Consider the following 20,729-nt stretch of genomic DNA (forward strand, 5'->3'; position numbering starts at 1 on the left):
CATACATCTCAAGGAATTATTGTAAAGATGTACTGTATAAGGCTATGTAAACTATTATGCACCTGGCACATGGCAGACAGTGATGAAGATGATGCTGATTTCTATTATTAATAATAGAAAATTACTAGTAAGTAATGTTATTACTATTAGTCTTTTCACTCCTGGAAAGACCAGAAACTAGCCTTCTCCAGCCCAAATACAGGCTACTTTGGTATGCTTAGGCATACATTTGAAAGTGAGATATTCAGCATCGGAGGTAACCTTTTATAGTCTTTTACTGAGGCGACCCGTCTTCAAAAGCTCATATTTTGTGAAAATACATAAAATTCCAGCTATGTTATCCCTTTATGGAATAAACATCTATTGTCAGACTCCTTGCAAACGTCACTCTGAAAGCAGAGGCGATCTACATGGGGTGGGAGATGGAAGGGGACGACATGAAATATGTCATAGCATGTATGCAGTGCAGGTGCCCGTAGATAATATCCATGATAAAAAGCAACTGAGTCAGACAGTTCCTACTGCCTTCACTACTCACCTTACCTAGATGCCTACCAGGGCAAAAAGGATAGAACACTTATTCTCACCCTTAACCCACCTCACCCCACCTCTACCCCTACCCCTACCCTCTTAGTGCTTAAAATGGTAAAGGGCAGCTATCTTTGCACATGGAAAACTATGCTGGCTCTTTCCAAATGGCAAGATGCTGCTGCCGTGTTTACACATATTAAATACTCCTGGTGGGTCTGAGGGAGTAACCGAGGGTGTGGAGAATGGAGAAATGGCTGCAGCAACAGAGTACCAGAACTCAGATCTGGGAGTCACACACAGACTAGGGCCAGGAAAGGTCTCTTCTGACAAGGAAGAGAGTACATCAAAAAGGAGAGGGAGTACATCGTTCCAAGCCTCAGTGTCACAGGAGGTTTGTTTGTGAGTCCAGACAGTAGCCAATGAAATGATAAATTACAAGGGAACCATTAATAAGAACCATGAATTAAGAAGTCTCTATGAGAGACATGGTTGGTGATCCAGATCCCCAAAGACAGTTCTATGCTGCCATGAGGATCAGAGCCATCTGTAGTGGCCTGATCCTGACAGTGACATAAATAGGGAGGACTCAAACTCCTTAATTTTGGCACTGTCTCCAATGTCATACACTCTCAGGGGATATTTTTGGGCATGGAAAACTTGAGGAGTAAAGGAACACACTGGTTGAGAATCACTGTTTTTAAATATACCTTCACTTTTCTTCTGCGTTTGGAATTTAACTTCATGTTGACTGCTCTTGGTAGATTTAGTTCCCACCAGTGCTGAACTTGAGGGGCCCGGCACACTTGGAGAAAAATCCCTGGAGACTGCAGTATGAGCGCTTACAGGATTTCTGCTGTCAGGAGTTACAGAACTTGCTGGACTTAGTGGTGGGCTTTTGGAATCTTCAGGAAGCTTCTCCTCCTTGGGCATGCCATTTCCTTCAGAAGACAATGATTCTTCTAAAAGAAAAAAAGACAAAGGCAATTATCTTCAGTAGACTTACAGCTTAAATACTTTCAAAGGTCAAAAGATCTTGTCATCTTCAACAGGCCACTTAAGCCATGCTATACTGAACCACAAACCTCTAAACACAAAGTACATGGCCATCCCCTTCTTGGCATTCTCAGTAATGGACACCGTCTTAAAATCCAAATTGATTCCACGACATCACCTGTTTCTCATGGCAATTGTCCCTTGCCAGTCTTGCCACCAAGGCTGTCAACACCTCACTAAAGCATTCATTTTTAAGAATGCAGTTCTCCACAACTATTTGTTATAATATGACCACACAGTTGGCTTCTAACATTTGCTTACTACTTGGGCACTTAAAACTTTCACTGGAGGGCACCTGGGTGGCTCCGTTAAGCATCCGACTCCTGATTTCAGCTCAGGTCATGATCTCACGGTTCGAGAGTTCAAGCCCCACATCAGGTTCTGCGCTGACAGCGTGAAGCCTGCTTGAGATTCTCTCTCCCTGCCCCTCCCTGGCTCACACCTACTGTCTCTCAAAAATAAAAAAAATTAATATTAAAAAGCAAATTTCACTGGAGAAAGGTACTAGGTTTTTCTAATCTTCTTTTATGAGCTTTCAGCAACAAAGCTGAATGGAAAACGTTACTATCATTTTTTTTTTATCTAAGGAGAAACGACAACCGTGTGCTTCTGAAGGGAATGAAACACTCCACAAAGCTGCCAAAGCAGTAGCCTGACTGCTAAACTGATTTGAAAAAATATATACCCCCACCCAAGAGCATACAGTAAGTGGTAGTAGAGTGACTTTTCTTCCCACTCCTGGGATGTATAAATACTATTTACCTGTAGAAGCATGCACCTTTGTTTTGGGGAACTTAGGTGACACAGGAACAACATAAGGTAAAGGTTCCTGAGAAGGCCGTTTGGGGCTTTTCTTTTCTGTTATGTCTTCTTTTACTGTTTTTAAAAAAAAGGTGTCTGTTATAACTAATTAACATTCCTCAAGCATTGTCAGATCATCAGCATATAACACTTTTGCTTCCAAATCATCTGCCTACTATAACTTCATCAATAATTTATCAATTACTTGATTGTTTATTAATAATGTGTGTTCATTTCATCCTGTTATATATTTCATTGACATCATATTCAAGAGCTAAAAGCATTATGTCTAGGCATCATTTATTCTAGGGTCATCACATCTCTCTAAATACCTCAGGAAGCAGTGAGAAAATCAATTATACGTGTCAAAAGGCCTGGGAAAATTATTCTCATCAACAAGAAAAGTTAAGAATTCAGAAAAGGAGAAGACAGGGTACAATGGACATCCCATTTTACACGCAACAATCGTGGCCTAGAGCTACCCTTACTATATACTCTACAGCTTATTATTAAGCCAAATGCATTTCTACCTAAAGAACTACTCTTTAAGGCATGATCCTGAAAGTAATGACATATCAAATTATCAATTACTCTCTAAAAATCAATCAATATCTTGATTTAACCCTCAACTAAAAGGAAAAATTAAGTATAATAGAAATCTAAAAAGTCTGATAATAGAACTTGAGTGAGAAGAAATATTACAATAAGAAAGTACCAAAGTCAAACTTTATCTGGTTCAAGAGGGCTGGGGGTCAGGGCATGCTTCTTAAGATCACCTGATAAGCAACCTTTAGCCATCTGGTTACTGACTGATTACTGAAGAGTCTAAGAGAGCTCTTACCACTTGATTTTATTTTTAATCATGAACTACAAAATTACACAAAACATATTTCAGTGAATGACAAATATTTCTACAAATAGGACATTTAAATTCTTATAAAGAATTTAATTGACTCTCTTTTGACTCTTTTCATATCCATTATTAAATGGACACAGAAAAGTCAAATACTAACATTTCATTTTCTATAGATGTTTGTTTACCTCAGATTCTTAGCAAGATCAGAAAAACTTTACTCATCTTTTACTTTTAATATTCTAATGCTTTATGAAAAATTTATGAAGTTGGTATATGGATTACTATCTGAGGCTGATAAAATATAAAAATGAGTCTTAATTTCTGCTTCTGGATATCGTAGAAATAACCTCAGGCATGAAATTGTTCCTGCAGAGATAACCAGAAAAAAGCAGGTAATTCACAAAGTAATTTAAAAGGCATCATCGCGAGGCACTTCCAGGATGACTGATTAAGGATCTCCAAAAATCCATTTCTTCATAAAAATAATGAAGACATTGGCAAAATTACCTTTTCCAAAAACTCTGGACATTAAGTAAAGGCTTACAACAATCATAAAAGCACTTGTTCAAGAAAAAAATGGCTAAATGTCAGAACAGTAAATTCTGTGCCATTTTAGCTTCCCTAACATCATCCCCTTCACTCAGTTTTGCAGCAGCTTTGTAAACCAACAGGTTCACAACTACCGGAGCTATGAAAACCAGCAGCCTAGTAGTCACTGGAGGCAGCACAATGGGTTTGGAGCTCCCACAAGGCCCTATCCCCAGAGAACTGTCACTATTTGACCAATCTTGAAGCTCAATGAAAAGCTCTGATCTCAGGGCTTGTTTTATTTGACCTAAATCAGAGCCTACTCTGTGTGAACAGCCCTATCTCCAAGACATCACTCAAAAAAACAAAACAAAACAAAGCACCCCAAAGTAGCAATTATTTAACAATGCAGCTGCCCGAGCCAGCATTACCAGCTGGGGCTCACAAGAAGTTGACCAAAAAGCTTAAAAAACCAAACCAAACCAAACCAAACCAAACCAAAACAAAACAAAAACCCTGGAGAATAAAATGTCCATTAGGAGACTTTGAAAAACATGGAGATATTCCTGGGAATCTAGAAGGCCATATGCATGTGCAAGGCTGTATCCACGTCCAGGAAAGACCTAAGAAGGTCTTGATCTTTCACTTCTTGCTAACCTTGAGGCTCTGCACAAAGCAGACTTATAAACTGCTTCCTGGAATGTTCAAGGTAAATTCTAGCACATACACAGAACTACGTGGCAAAGGATGGGGAAAAGACCAGTTGCAGGCATTTATGGAAATCCCTGTCCAATCATTTGCTGAAAACTAAGCTAAATGAGCAGACTTCAGTGACCACATATAACAAATGAGCGCAGGAAGTCATTAAGTTAGTCCAGGAAAGTCACTATACAAACAGCACCAGCAACAACAAACCCTAGGGAAAGGGAGAAAAGCTGATTTTCAGAGTTATTGCTTTACCCTATTTTTAAATGCCCAGTTTTCAACTAAAAAATTAGGAGACATGCAGAGAAACAGAAAAGTATGGCCCATACAAAGAGGGGAAAATATGGCAGCAGAAACTGTCTCTGAGGAAGCCCAGATACTGGACTTAGTAGACAAGGACTTTAAATCAGCGATTCTATTTATGTTCAAAGAACTAAAAATAATAATAATAATAACAATAATAATAATATCTAAAGAACTAAAGGACAATATGAGAACAAATATCTCACCAAACAGGGACAATCAATATAAAAATTACAAAAAAGAAGGATATTGAAATTTAGGACTTGAAAAGTAGTATAGATGAAATGAAAAATTCACTAGATGGGCTCAACAGCAGCTTTGAACTAACACAAGAAAGAACCAGCAAATTTAAAGAAATGTCAAATGAAATTATACAGTCTAAGGAACAGAAAGAAAAAAGAATGAGGAAAAATGAACAGACCCCAGAGACCTATGGGATACCATCAAGGACACCAAAACACACATAATGAGAGAGTTTCAGAAGGAGAGGTGACAGAGAGAAGAGGACAGAAAGAACATTTGAAAAAATAATGGCTGTTTCCCAAATTTGATGAAAAACATTGACCCAAATATCCAGAAACCTCAACAACTTCCAACCAGGAAAAATTCCAAGATATCCACACGTAAAAAACACAGTCAAACTAATCAAAAGCAAAAAACAAAAAGAATCTTGAAATCAGCAAGAGAAAAGCAAGTCTTCATGTAAAAGAGATCCCTGATAAGATTAAGTTCCTTTTCATCAGGAACTACAGAGGCTACCAGGAAGTGGGATGACATTCAAATTGACAAAAAGACAGTCAACTAAGAATTCGACATCCAGCAAAACTAACCTTTAAAAAATGAAGGAGAAATAAGAAATTCCTCACGTTTTTAAACAGCTCACAAGTGAGAAGATTCCTCACTCAAACAGCTTACCCTACAAGAAGTGAAATGACATTCGACAGCAACTCAAATCCACATAAAAAAACAAAGAGTACCAGTAAATTTATTTGTGTTTATAACTCTTTTCTTCTTCTGCCTTTAAAAAAAACAACTAGGGGCACCTGGCTAGCTCAGAAAGTACAGCATGCAACTCTTGATCGCAGGGTCATGAGTTCAAGCCCCACATTGGGCAGAGAGCTTGCTTTAAAAAATAAAAAATATGGTAATAAAAAAAAATGAAAAAACAACAATTAAAAAATTGTATTTGGGAGCTTATAATGTATAAAATATAATTTGGCAATAAAAGAACAAAGAAGGGGGCAGGAAATAGAGCTGTAGTGGAGCAAAGTTTTTGCATAATATTAAAATTAAGTTGGTATTAATCCAAACTAGACTGTTTTAAATTAAGATGTTAATTGTGATCCCCAAGGCAACTACTAAGAAGATAACTCCTGGACAGAAAAGAAAAAAAAAAAAAAAAAGAACTCAATAAATTTAGTAAAAGGAACAAGGGAATTAAGATGGTATACAAGAAACCATCTATTTCAAACAAATAATAAAAAGAAAGTAATGGAAGAAAAGACCAAAAGAAACCTAAGACATACAGAAAACAAGTAAGAAAATTGTAGATGTAAATCCTACCTTATGAATGAATGAATAAAAAATAAATAAATCCTACCTTATTAGTAATTATATTAACTGTGCATAAGAAAATACTCCAGTAAAAAAAAAAAAATCAGATTAGCAGAATGGATTAAAAAAAATGTTCCAATTACATACTTAAATACAAAAGACACACTTTAAATTCAAATACACAAATAAGTTCATAGAAAAAGACTGAGAAAAAATACACCATACAAACAGTACTTAAAACTGGAGTGGCTATACTAATATCAGACAAAATACACTTTAAGAAAATCCTAAGAAATTCACACATACAAAAACTCCAATGAGAACAAATAAATTCAGCAAGACCACAGAATACAAGATTAATAATAAAAAAATCAATTGTATCTCTATACACTTGCAATGAACAATCCCAAAATTAAGGAAATAATTCCACTTATAATAATGTTAAGAAGAATAAAATGTTTCAGGATGAATTTATCAAAAGAAGTGCCAGATGTCCTTTCTGAAAACTACAAAATACTGTTGAAATAAATTAAGTGAGACCTAAATAAATAGACATCCCATGTTCATGAACTAGGAGACTCAGTATTATTACAGGGCAATAATCCCTAAAATGATCTACAGATTCAACACACTCTCTATTAAAATTCCAGCTGGCTTCTTTGCAGAAATTGACAAGCTGATCTTAAAATTCATAAGGAAACCCAGACTTGCCCAAATGATTTTGAAAAAGGAGAACAAAGTTGGAAAACTCATACTTCCCAATCTCAAAACTTACTACAAAAAGCTATGGTAACCAAGATAGTGTGGTACTGCAATGAGGATTGACATACAGATCAATAAAATACAAAGTCCAGAAATAAATCCATACATTTTGACAAGGGTGCAAAGACAAGTCAATAGGGAAAGAGTAGTCTTTTAACAAATGGTGCTGGGACAACTAGATACCCAAATGTGAAAGCATGAAATTGGACCCCCTACCTCACTATATATAGAAAAATTAATGCAAAATAGATCAATAATCTAAATACACAGCTAAATCTATAAAATTCTTAGGAGAAAATATAGAGGTAAATCTTTGTGAACTTTTACTAAGGAGTATTTTCTTAGGTATGACACCAAAAATACAAGAAACAAAAGAAAAAATAGATAAAATGGACTTCGCTGAAATTACGAAGTTTTGTGCTTCAAAGGACACCATCAAGAAAGTGAAAGGACAATCTACAGAATGGAAGAAAATATATGCAAAGCGTATTTCTGATAGGAACTTATATCCAGAATATATAAAGACTCTTTATATATAACAACTACAATATGATATATACCAGGAACAAATATATTTTATTTCTGTGCAATAAAAAACCAAGGAACCCAATTAAAAATAGACAAAGGATTTAAATAGACATTTCTCCAAAGATCACAAATCGCCAGTAAGCACATGAAAAGATGCAAACAACCTCAGCCATTAGGGAAACGCAAATCAAACCATGGGATACTTTTCAGGTTTTGATTCTCAAGTTCATTATGAATATAAGAATTTATTTTCTTGTTTCGAATGAACAAAAACAACTATATATTATATATGTCTAGTTTATTGTGGCTACTTTGAGGAGGACACAAGGAAAACCTGAATGACACAAGATTCTCAAGTTAATTATAAAATGTAATAGAAATATAGAAGCACAGTATAAAATTTTACATTTTCTCTCACCTGGTACACTTTTATCAAGCTCTGTAGGACTCTGAGTATTACCTCTGTAAGAGCTAAAGGGCTGGCTACTCAAAAGGTTATCACACTGCAGGCTGTGGCACAAGGTCTCAAGAAAGCGAAGGGCAAATGATGCACTATTCACTGGAGGGAGCTGGACAGAATGAGTCTCCCCATCAAAGGAGGCTATTGGGGGGGAAAAGAGATGTCAGTTACATCATAGAAAGATGAAAACTACAACAACGAACAAAAGCCATCAATTTAGGGAATGTATTATAAATGTAATTTGTGGTTTTTGTAATTTACAAAAGAATAATCTTAAATTATAAAGCTCCTCTCATTAAAACATAAGAGCCTGTATTGGTAAAAGCATTCTCATTTAAAAATATTCATAAGGCAAACAACAACAGCAGCAGCAGCAGCAACAGCAACCCAATGATCTATAATAACACTTCCTGCTATTCCAAGCATTCTGTGGGTATAAATATAGTATCTGATCAATCATGAAAGCCAGCTGTATCTTATCTCCTAAGCCTTCTTGAATCACATTTTCATTTAGAGCCTCTTATAGATCAGTCTGTTTTCTAAAAACATTAAAATATATTATCAACCAAGTTATTTTGTCTATAGTGAACTTAATATAGCATATAAAAAAAACTTTTACCTCAATTTACAGTATGACTCTGACATTACTTGTCTATTTTGAACATAAAGTTAAACTTTTCAAACCAGAGTTAAAAGTCTATAGACATATAATTATATAAACATTCTATTATATCAATATAAGCATGCCAATATTATAAATAGCTCACAGACTATAAGTATTATAAAATAATCTGTTTTTATAAAATCTTTGCCTTCTCAAAACCTAAAATCAAATCTGGAAGAAAAGCTGAATAAAGGATTAGATGAGCATACCAGTTATCACTTCTCCTCCACGATGATCTGGCTTAAGAAATCCAAAAACAGTCTTGCTTTGAAAGGCACAATCCACACAGGCCTGCACAGTCCTCCGGAGCACCACATTCACTGGGCCTGGACCAAAGTGGTCAGGCAGTTGCTGGATTTTCTTCTGATCCAGGTGAGGACCAGAGTTTCCATGTTTGTTTACATAGACACAGACTTGAGGAAACAGGTGTATACAAAAATAACAAACAGACTGGTTAAAAGCAACATACACACTACACAATTACTATATCCCACTAACCACACTTCAAACAGAACCCAAATATAGTTAGTATCAATGACCATTTCTGCTACCTAAAAATACATATGTAAATGTCTTTTCACATTTGTATAAAGATATTCAATCTAGAAAGAAATAATCCAAATGCTTATTCAATTTTCTAGAATTCTGCCTAAACTTGTAATAAAAACTATCCAAGTTTAGTAGCATCATAAAACAATTCTTTACACATTTCCACCTCACATAAAATGGTATGAAGATAAATATTTTCACCTTTTAACTGTACACACAGTGTAAGAATTTTCTTTCAAAATTGGTCACAACTCCTTCTTAGACTGGTTATTTTAAATCACCAACACCGCACCTTCATTATATTTTCTAAAGTAACCCAAATACTTTAAGATACATGCCACACAGTAAGTTCTAATGACCTAGAGCAATTTTTTTCATTAACTTAAGGAAAATAAAAATGGTCTTTATATATATGCCAAGGTTCACTGAAGAAAATCCAAAATTAAATGCTTTCCTTAGTATAATAAAAGCTTATGATTTATATTTTTTAAATGTTTATTTATTTTGAGAGAGAAACAGAGTACGAGTGGAGGTGGGGCAGAGGGGGAGAGACAGAATCCCAAGCAGACTCCGTTCTGTCTGCACAAAGCCCAACACAGGGCTTGATCTCACAGACTGTGAGATCATGACCTGAGCCAAAATCAAGAGTCGGAGGCTTAACCTACTGAGCCACCCAGGCGCTCCAAGCATATGAATGAGAAACAAATCATCTATAATCATGCAAATGTCACGTTTCCATAACAGTTCTTCACTGGGAATCAATAAATCTAAATCAACATACAATGTAACAATATGAGGTTGTATTATTATCAAACATAAAATATACTGTCCCCCTAAATCAAGAAGCACATTATTTTCATTCATCATTTAATTTATACTGCCCAATTTTATATATAGTCTATATTCAGTACAATAAAAACCCATTAATCTCACTTTCACTATTTTGAAATATATGATAATTCAACTTTGTGGCAACAGCCAGAGGAAGGATGGACTCTTATCACAGAAATGAAACAGCTATTAAAAACTTAACCCATGGTGGGGCACCTCAGTGGCTCAGCTGGTTAAGCGTCCTGACTTCAGCTCAGGTCATGATCTCATGGTTGGTGAGTTCGAGCCCCATGTCGGGCTCTCTGCTGTCACTCAGAGCCTGGAGCCTACTTCGGATTCTGTGTCTCCCTCCCTCCCTCTCTCTCTGCCCCTGCCCCACCCGTGCGCACACGCGCGCTCTCTCTCTCAAAAATAAATAAACATTAAAAAATCTTAAGCCATGGTCAAAACCCTACTGAACACAAGTGAAGCTAAACAAAGATTTCAATGTTTTATCTCCTTTGCATTATACTCATTTAGTCTTTCCTGCTAATGGCCTAAAAATCGGAAATAATAAACTGAGTATGTTACAATAATCTTTAGGTGATCTTTTCTACTTCAAAAAGTAATCTCTTTTTAGTGAGGAAAGTAAAATTGGGAGAAAAATCAACAGAACAGAAAAGTATAAGGGAGATAAAGATCTAGGAGAAAAAGCAATAGTACATGCTTTTAAAAAAAGGAAGGGAACAAGAAAATGTACAAGAGATGACAAATAAACGGGGGATTGTTCAATCTAGGTCTGTGTCATTTCATACTCTTCACATAACAGAGAATAATTTGAAGTCATCATGCCCCTTGACAGGCAAGGATCTGTCAAGATTTTGAAAGGCATTTTAAAAAGATTTGAGGTAGCTTTAAAATTACATACAAGACAAAAAGACATCGTGAAATAAGGGAAAACAAAAACAGATCTGACAACGATGTAAATTTTGTAAATCTTACTAAGATGGATAAAATACTTTAAGAGTACTGAATTTTCAACTGATTTGTGTATTTAAACAGTTTTTCCTTAACATCAAAATGAATAACCAGAATTTAAAAATACTTTAATATGAAAAATGCTTCAAAAATGTGATTATCAGCATCTTGTTCTCCTCTTATTTTAGTCCTCAGACCTCAAAGACACTAAAATAACACAGAGTAAAAGATTAGTAATTTTATACTCTCTAAAAAATACTAATTTACCTGTAGACATCACTATTTTAGATGTTCCAGGAGTGGCATCCCTATTATAAGCACGACGATCTCTGATCAGGGAATTTATAGAAGCTGAAGATGTAGAACACAAAACAGGAAAATATTTTTCCTGTAAAAAAAAAAAAGAGCACAAGTATACATTACACATTTTTAAAAATTCCTAAATATGGAGGTCAAAAAATTATCAGCCTCACTGGTTCACAAATGATCAGCTGTCTGAAGTCCTTGGGGTTGGAAACCCCTGTGTGTGTCACAAGCTACAGTCCTTTCCAAACTGTGCTCTCAGAAGGGCCCATGAACTGGTCAGGTAGGAGAGGAAGAGACCAACAGGCTGGAATTCCCAGGGTTATCCCTCCTCCAACTGGTCAAGCCTTAGCCAAAATAGTTCACTCTATAAAACTTGTTTTATTTTCTGAGGTTCCCTGTACAACAATTTTTTTCACACCGCTAAAGAAAAGCCTGTAAATCTAATCCAGCAATACATCCAATGGGGTAGGGGACCTCAACAAAGCAGAGGACAGAGTTTGTCTTTACAAAGCAGTCACTTATCTGGTTTTTACTGTATCTAGCCTGCATTTCTCCATATTATATGTGATAATTTTGAAAAAATTATAAGTGGCTTGCTAAAGTCCATATAAAATTATGTCTATTATATTTGGTAAAAACCAAACACCTTCTGGACATTGTTAAATATCACTCGCATTTTGTTTATTTTGTATCAACTCTTGGAGTTTTCTTGGAGCTACCTTCAAACATGGCTCTCCAATGTCAGAGGAGTGCTTATACCTAGAAAAGGTAATAATAGAGGACATTTTTATTTTTTAATGTTTATTTTTGAGAGACAGAGAGAGACAGAGCACAGGTGGGGGAGGGGCAGAGAGAGAAGGAGACACAGAATCTGAAGCAGGCTCCAGGCTCCGAGCTGTCAGCACAGAGCCCAGCATGCGGCTCCAACTCAGGAACCAAGAGATCTGACCTGAGCTGAAGTCAGATGCTTAACCAACTGAGCCATCCAGGTGCCCCTAATAGAGGATATTTTAAAAGCAGGGATAAAGGAGGATAAAATAGGATAACATTCAATATTGTCTGATTTTCCTTATTTGTTTAAATTAATGACTGTCATTGGGGTTCTCTGTATTCCAGTAAATCATATTATTTTTAAGTATTGAACTATAATTACTGTGTTGATATATTATTGTTCTTACAGTATTTTAAAAATCTGAAATCTGAATCCTATGTCTTAAGACATACCAAGATATAGTATGCTTGCATTAGCTATTTATATTGAATAAAGGTACATTTATTTGAAAAATGTGCTTCTATACCACTAGAATCCTTAAAGAGGGGGTATGTGTGGAGAGTGGACAAAGTAAAGAATAATTCATACTCTAGTTCAAAGGCTTCCTAAATAATTAAACTATGGCATGACAGTACTGAAACAGAGATATAGGTAACCACATGAGAATCTTCATCTTTTCATGATGAAATAATAAAGACAGAGAAGAAATTCTTCCTCTGAGGGCCATCTGGGTGGCTCAGTCAGTTAAGTGTGGACACTCTTGACTTCGGCTCAGGTAATGATCTCATGGTTCGTTAGATTGAGTCCTGTGTCAGGCTCTGTGCTGACAGTGCAGAGGCTGCTTGGGATTGTCTCTCTCCCTCTCCCCTGCCCAGGTGATAGCACTCCCTCCCTCTCTCTATCTCAAAATAAATAAATAAGCTTAAAAAATTTTTTTTAATAAAATTCTTCCTTTGAAACAAAAAAATAGATTATCAAAAAAAAATTATAAAATCTATCAATCTATCCCTCACCCGACCCCACCATCTTATAAACAGTATTTTCAAAAACACCTTTTCAAAATTGTCAAATTAGAACTAAAATTATTTGAAAATAAAGGCATAAAGAGAAACTTCATGTAGTTTTATCTTCATCATTATACCAACTAATCACAAAGACTTTTTTCAGCAGCTGGAAAATACACATTAAAAATATGCATCAATGACACCCTTGATAATTTTAATTTTTAAAAAGCATTTAAAATAAAATATTATTTCCGGGGTGCCTGGCTGACAGTCATGTGACTCTCGATCTTGGGGTCCTGAGTTTGTGCCCTGTGTTGGGTGTGGAACCTACTTAATTAAAAAAAAATGATTTCCCTTTAAATATCGTAACTTTCCTTAATTTTATGCAATTAAAAAAATTTTTTTTTAATGTTTATTTATTTTTGAGAGAGAGAGAGAGAGACAGAGTGTGAGTGGGGGAGGGGCAGAGAGAGAGAGGGAGACACAGAATCGGAAGCAGGCTCCAGGCTCCGAGCTGTCAGCACAGAGCCAGACGAGGGGCTCGAACTCACAAACTATGAGATCAATGACCTGAGCCGAAGTCAGACGCTTAACCGACTGAGCCACCCAGGCGCCCCTATGCAATTTATTTTGAATTTAAAAAATTTAATCTGCTAATGATTTACATTAGAATAACCTGCTTATTTGATTTTTTTCAATGTTGATGATTTTATATTTGAAATATATTCACATTTATTGACTTTTAATTTTTATTTAAAAATTCTGAATGCTTTTTGAAATAAAAATACCAGTATTATTTTAAGCATTTTATTTTAAAGTTTTTATTTTTTTTTTAATTTTTTTTTTTTTAACATTTATTTTTGAGACAGAGAGAGACAGAGCATGAATGGGGGAGGGTCAGAGAGAGGGAGACACAGAATCTGAAACAGGCTCCAGGCTCTGAGCTGTCAGCACAGAGCCTGACGCGGGACTTGAACTCATGGACCACGAGATCATGACCTGAGCTGAAGTCGGCCGCTTAACCGACTGAGCCACCCAGGCGCCCCAAAGTTTTTATTTATTTTGAGAGAGAGAGAGAGAGAGAGGCAGGCAGAGAGAGAGGGAGAGAGAATCCCAAGCAGGCTCCACACTGTAAGCAAGAGCTTGATGCAAGTCTCGAACTCACAAACCATGAGATCATGACCTGAGTGGAAATTAAGAGTCAGACACTCAACTGACTTGAGCTACCCAGACACCCCAATTTAAGAATTTTAAAATCAAAATGGTATTGTCATTTTGCTCCATACTGCAAACAAACATTAGATAAAACAAAACAAATGTTATATACATATATATACATACATACATATATATATATACACATACACATACATACATATATATATGTAAACTCAGATATGTTTATGGCTAAACTCAGAAATGTTTAAGTAATAACTGCTATTTTAGTTCTAATCCATCTAGGAAGATTGTATATTAAAAGTGTATCACTTGTAGACCAGATACATTTGGGTCTTTTTAAAACCCATTTTTATAATCTGTCTTTTAAATGGAAAGTTTACTCCACTTTTTTTTTAAGTTTATTTGTGAGAGAGAGAGAGAGAGAAAGAGCAAGTGCACATGTGTTGGGGCAGGGGCACAGAGAGCCTCCAGCAGACTCTGCACTGACAGTGTAGCAAACTCAGGAAACAGAGATCATGACCTGAGCCAAATCAAGAATAGGATGTTTAGCCAAGTGAGCCACCCAGGTGCCCCGAGTCCACTAACTTTTAAAATAATTATTAATATGTTTGGGTCTTAGTATACCCTTTATTATTTCTTTTCTATTTGTCTCCTTTGTGTTTTATTCCTCTATCCCTCTTTTTTTTTTTTTTTTTTTTTTTAGTTACTTGAATATTCCTTAGAATTTCATTTTAGTTCTCCTATTGGCTTTTTAGCTATACTTCTCTGCATTTGTATTTTTACAATATGCCCTGGGGATTATAATGTATAATATACATAGTTAACATTGTACTACTTAACATAAAATGTTGAAACCTTGCAATGATATAAATCTGTATCCTCTACTCAAAGCCTTTATACTAAGTATTACATGTATTACCTCATGTTATGTATTAATGTTATATAATGATGTATTCTATCATGCTATATGTATTACATTACCCCGTAAGACCATATTATGATTATTGCTTTAGTCACATTATTATAAAGAAATTAAGAGGGGGGCGCCTGGTGGCTCAGATGGTTAAGCATCCGACTTTGGCTCAGGTCATGATCTCACCATTCATGAGTTTGAGCCCCGCATTGGGCTCTGTGCTGACAGCTCAGCACCTAGAGCCTGCTTGAGATTCTGTGTCTCCCTCTCCTTCTGCCCCTCTCCTGTTCGCACTCTGTATCTCTCTCTCTCTCTCTTTCTCTCAAAAGTAACATAAAACATTAAAAGAAAGAGACAGAGAGAAATTAACAGGAAAAAAGCAAAACACAAAGTCATTTGCATTCACTCAGAGATAAATTTCCTTCAGCATTTCTTATAGTGCTTGTCTGCCAGTGATGAATTCTCTAAGGATGTTTTTATCTAAAAATATCTTTAGTTCACCTTCACTCCTGAAGAATATTTTTGCTGGATATAGAGTTTTGTGTAACACTCCTATCTCCTGTGTGTACTCTCCTGAACCACAGTGTGTCTGCTTCCATTCACTGTCCAGTACCTTCAAGTAGCCAGTTTTTTTTCCTATTATTTCCAGGTTTTAAAGTTGTTTTCTTTGCAGGAATCACTTAGGTGGTATGTGACTCTAGCATCATTGAATTCATCATTCTGATTCCACCTTCCATCTGCTTTATTGAGGTATAATTTATGTATAGTAAAATTCACTTCACTTTTAAAGTATACTGAGTTTTGGGGCACCTGGATGGCTCAGTTGGTTAAGCGTCCAACTTCAGCTCAGGTCATGATCTCGCAGTCAGTAAGCTCAAGCCCAGCAACAGGCTCTGTGCTGACAGCTCAGAGCCTGGAGCCTACTTCAGACTGTGTGTCTCCTTCTCTCTCTGCTCCTCCCCTGCTCACATTCTGTCTCTGTCTCTCAAAAATGAATAAATGTTTAAAAAACAATTTAAAGTATACTGAGTTTTAAATAAACTGGCCTGAACGTAAATATACCCACACAGTATTTTCAATGTGGTTCTGAAAAAGTCACACATTATTCAAAGTTTTAAGTTTACCCAAGAAAAGAAATACCAGGGGCACCTGGGTGGCTCAGCTGGTTGAGCAGCTGACTCTTGACTTTGGCTCAGTTCATGGTCTCATGGCTCATGGGATCCGGGCCCCACAAGTGGGCTCTGTGCTGACACTGTGGAGCCTGCTTGGGATTCTCCCTCCCTTTCTCTCTGCCCTTCCCACATGCGCGCGCACACACTAGTATCTCTCTCAAAATAAATAAACACTAAAAAACAAATACCAATCTTGAAGGCTATGTGGGCTTTAAAAGGCCTTATGTATACTCTTTGCACAGTATATTCCTAAAAGGCCTCATCATACTGTTAGTAAATCCTAAACTGTATGTTATAATAAATAACCAGAGTACAACAAATCAGGAGGAGATACAACTAACCTTTTTTGGGGCTTTTTTCCTTGGTGTGGTATTTTTAGCAGAATTTCCCTTCTTGGGGGCTGAAGTATGTAGAGGTGGTTTAATCCGACTTGATTTCCTGATCTGCTGCGTTGGTAATATTATAGCAGTTTTCTGTGGAGACGGCATTGAATGTGGGGCCGCTTTGGGAAGAGAAGACTGTGTTTTTGCTATACTCTTTGTAACGGGCACTGAGGGGGGAAAAGCACAGCACAAAAATAAAATTAAAGCAAATGACACAATTAAGGTATTGTCTTCTTCAGACTTAAGAAATTTAACTCAATCTTTAAAAATATTCCAAAGGTTATTCATTAAAAACCACTTAAAATAAAAGTACCATTTAAAATGAAGTTTTAGGTATTTAAGATTTCAGATTATCAGCAAGTAGTCAGAATTCTCCAAAAAAAAAAAAAAAAAAAGAAGAAGAAGAAGAAGAAAAGAAATAGGCTTTTATAAAAGGAACCAGTAACTTCAAACTTAGCACAGTGAAAATATCTAGCAATTTGCTTTTTGTCTACCTCTCCTATTTTTAGTTCCTAGCACAGAAAAGAGTTTTCCCTTCAGAAAATACCATACCGGGGCACCTGGGTGGCTCAGTCAGTTAAGCGTGTGACTTCGGCTCAGGTCATGATCTCACAGTTCCTGAGTTTGAGTCCCGCATCAGGCTCTGTGCTGACAACTCAGAGCTTGAAGCCTGCTTCAGATTCTGTGTCTCCCTCTCTCTCTGCCCCTCCCCTGCTCCTGCTCTATCTCTGTCTTTGAGAGACATAATTTTTGAGACATATTTGAGAGAAGTATTTTTGAGAAATAAACGTTAAAAATTTTTAAAGAAAGAAAGAAAGAAAATACCACACCAAAATATCTAACCATACCATATACAGGGAATCAGTTGACCTATCAATATAGAAAAACATAGCAAAACAACTATCAACTCCTAGTTCATCTTTCAGAGGCCAGAAGGATCCCCTGCACTTGATTTTTAATGGCTAAAGCACATTATGTTCCTACATGTATGTCTAGTAATAAAGCTTCATATACTACAATATAGCTTCTACATTAATATTGTCATGAAAGGACCACTACCAAACCCAAGTGATTTGTATCTACTAATTACTTGGTAGCCCTGTCTAGGCAGTTTTAGCATTTCAAATAAAGGTTACCTTCCAGGTTACTTTTGTCTATGTTCACAGTTAAGTAAAAAGAGAAGTTTTTAGTATTAATCCCTCAATAATTTTATTATACAAAAAAAAAAAACATGAATTTTACATAGTAAGAAGTACTAATGTCAAAAAAACTTTATAGGAAGAGCTGTGTAAGTAAAACATTTATACATGTATGTAAAACTCAACTACTTTTATTTTGAGGTCTTCATTTTACAACTTGAAACTACTCCACTGCTTTGCTCCTCCCATAGTCCAAGACTATGTATAAATCTGGCCTTCGACAGAGAACATATCTTCCCTGTAGTCTTTTTTTTTTTTTAATGTTTATTTATTTTTGAGACAGAGAGAGAGCATGAATGGGGGAGGGTGAGAGAGAGCGGGAGACACAGAATCTGAAGCAGACTCCAGGCTCTGAGCTGTCAGCACAGAGCCTGACGTGGGGCTCAAACTCACGGACCGTGAGATCATGACCTGAGCCGAAGTCGGACGCCTAACCAACTGAGCCACCCAGGCGCCCCCTCCCTGCAGTCTTTTTATCTACCTTCTATTACTTGCCAAGCCAAGAGGAGGGAACAGCCTTCTCTCAGCTGCCAAGGCAAAGGGAAGACCATCTAGCTGCCACCATCACTTTCTCCCCTTATCTACAGTAATTCACCTGCTTACACTAGTCTTCTTACCTCTTTACCATCATCTACCTCATACTCCATGCTCACTTCCACTTTCGTCAATAACTCCAGTGACCTAATTCACATTATTTCTTCTTACACAGTCTCCCTGTCATCATCTTTAGGAATTTAAACATCATAATTCTAGGGCACCTGGTGGCTCAGTCAGTTGAGCATCCAACTTCAGCTCAGGTCAGGTCATGATCTCCCGGTTCATGAGTTTGAGCCCCGTAATCTTGCAGGTCATGAGTTTGAGCCTCACACCAGGCTCTCTGCTGCCAGTGCAGAACCCGCTTCAGATCCTCTGTCCCCCAACTCTCCTTGCCCCCCCATTCATGTGTGCACACGTGCACAACACATGCTTTCTCTCAAAATAAATAAACATTAAAAAAATCATAATTTTGGGGCGCCTGGGTGGCTCAGTCGGTTAAGCGGCCGACTTCGGCTCAGGTCATGATCTCACGGTCCGTGAGTTCAAGCCCCGCATCGGGCTCTGTGCTTACGGCTCAGAGCCTGGAGCCTGTTTCGGATTCTGTGTCTCCCTCTCTCTGACCCTCCCCCATTCATGCTCTGTCTCTCTCTGTCTCAAAAATAAATAAACGTTGAAAAAAAAATTGAAAAAAAAATCATAATTTTGATGCTTCATCATCACGACCTTGTCAGTGGAGAGTTCAGCTCCTCCCTAAAATGGTTATACTTCGTTATTTCTGGAACTCTTCTACCTCCAAGATAACCACTGTGCTCCTTTTCTTTACCTCCACCTTTCTCACCTGTCGTCTTTGCTTCATACCAACTGGCCATGCTTTTCATTCTCATATGAGATCTAGCCACAAGCCCTCTCCATTTTCATCCAATCTATTATCTTTCTTCTGGCTTTTCTCCTTATCAACTCCTGTCCACCTCCACCAATACCCCTCTAACTAGTATTCCTGACTTTATCACCCCTTGATCTTTGATCATGTCCAAATGTTGGCTCCCACCTCTGAGTCACACTATCATTTGCTTTCTCTGGTCTTGAGTTACAGAACAAGGGTCAGCAATCTTTTTCTATATACGGCCAGACAGTGAATATTTTAGGCTTTGAAGGCCACATACAGTTTCTGTCACACATTCTTCTTTGTTTCTTTAGTTGTTTGCTTGGTTTTATTAAATATTTTCTGAATTCAAAAACTATTCTTAGCTCTCAGGCTACATGGGCTGGATGTGCCTGGCCCTCGGGTTGTAGTTTGCCAACTCTTGCTTTGGAACATTAAAATATTATTGATTGCTAGAAAATCCACACTAACCTCAACTGTGGTGTCACTGCTGCAACTCAGAATGTTTTTCCCTATTAAAGCTTCTGTCTCCCTCTAACCCTATTCCATTCAGCAAATGATCCTACCTTCTACTTGATGAGAAGATTGAAGGGTATTTTTTGGGAGTGACCATAACTATCCCACTTCTCCAACTTAAAACACTTTTTTTTTCATTCATTCTCATCTCTTCCTCTTGCACCACATGAAAAGTTTTCTCTCTACTCTTCTAAGTCTAATCAATCCCTTCTACCTATGTACCAATAACTATCTTCTTTGGTTCCTCTGGGACATTATGGTTTCAATGATCTCCTTTCTCTTCATAGTATTTAATCCCTGATCCCCAACTCCTTTCTCTCTCTTACAACCCTCACGAGTCCCTTATTTTGAAGATAGCACTCCTAGTTTCTGGCATACTTTCAAGCCCTTGCATGAATGTCCTCCTATTTCACTACCAAAATACCAAGAAGAATCACCTTTACTTGATACTTCAATTTCCTTATTATTCTGTTGTTTCCTCAAACCCCTGTAATAAGCTTTTCTTCTCCCAAACATATTTTAAAGAAATTCTTTCCAAGGTCAGTAATGACACTCTCCTAGTTACTAAATCCAAATAAATCCTCACTGTCTTGACCAATCTATTCATCTCCACAATTCTGGTCTCTACCTCCAAATACATGGCATGAAGAAAAGGAAACAGATTGGGCTCTGGACCTGAGTTTAAATTCTTGTGCCAGATTGGTTTAAGACAGAACCTAGGAGAATAGAAGGTCCTAAAAAACATTTACTGAATGACTGAAAACTATTTTTTTGAAGAGAGAG

At 36.8% G+C, this 20,729-nt stretch overlaps 1 protein-coding gene across 9 annotated transcripts in view; it reads right to left on the reverse strand.

Moving 5' to 3' along the window:
• SCML2 (Scm polycomb group protein like 2) overlaps positions 1 to 20,729 on the reverse strand; it is a 104,382-nt gene that overhangs the window by 5,140 nt on the left and 78,513 nt on the right. For 6 of the 9 annotated variants that reach the window (XM_058712808.1, XM_058712804.1, XM_058712805.1 and 3 more), the window contains 6 exons: positions 16,770 to 16,978; positions 11,350 to 11,470; positions 8,955 to 9,158; positions 8,040 to 8,222; positions 2,347 to 2,460; positions 1,239 to 1,490 (listed from right to left, as the gene is read on the reverse strand). In XM_058712808.1, the coding sequence (XP_058568791.1) occupies positions 1,239 to 1,490; positions 2,347 to 2,460; positions 8,040 to 8,222; positions 8,955 to 9,158; positions 11,350 to 11,470; positions 16,770 to 16,978 (1,083 nt within the window). The remainder of the gene's footprint in view (positions 1 to 1,238; positions 1,491 to 2,346; positions 2,461 to 8,039; positions 8,223 to 8,954; positions 9,159 to 11,349; positions 11,471 to 16,769; positions 16,979 to 20,729) is intronic. The other 3 variants (XM_058712806.1, XM_058712810.1, XM_058712809.1) reach the window with 3 other exon arrangements.

This window comes from Neofelis nebulosa, chromosome X, assembly GCF_028018385.1.
Source record: "Neofelis nebulosa isolate mNeoNeb1 chromosome X, mNeoNeb1.pri, whole genome shotgun sequence".
NCBI lineage: Eukaryota > Metazoa > Chordata > Mammalia > Carnivora > Felidae > Neofelis > Neofelis nebulosa.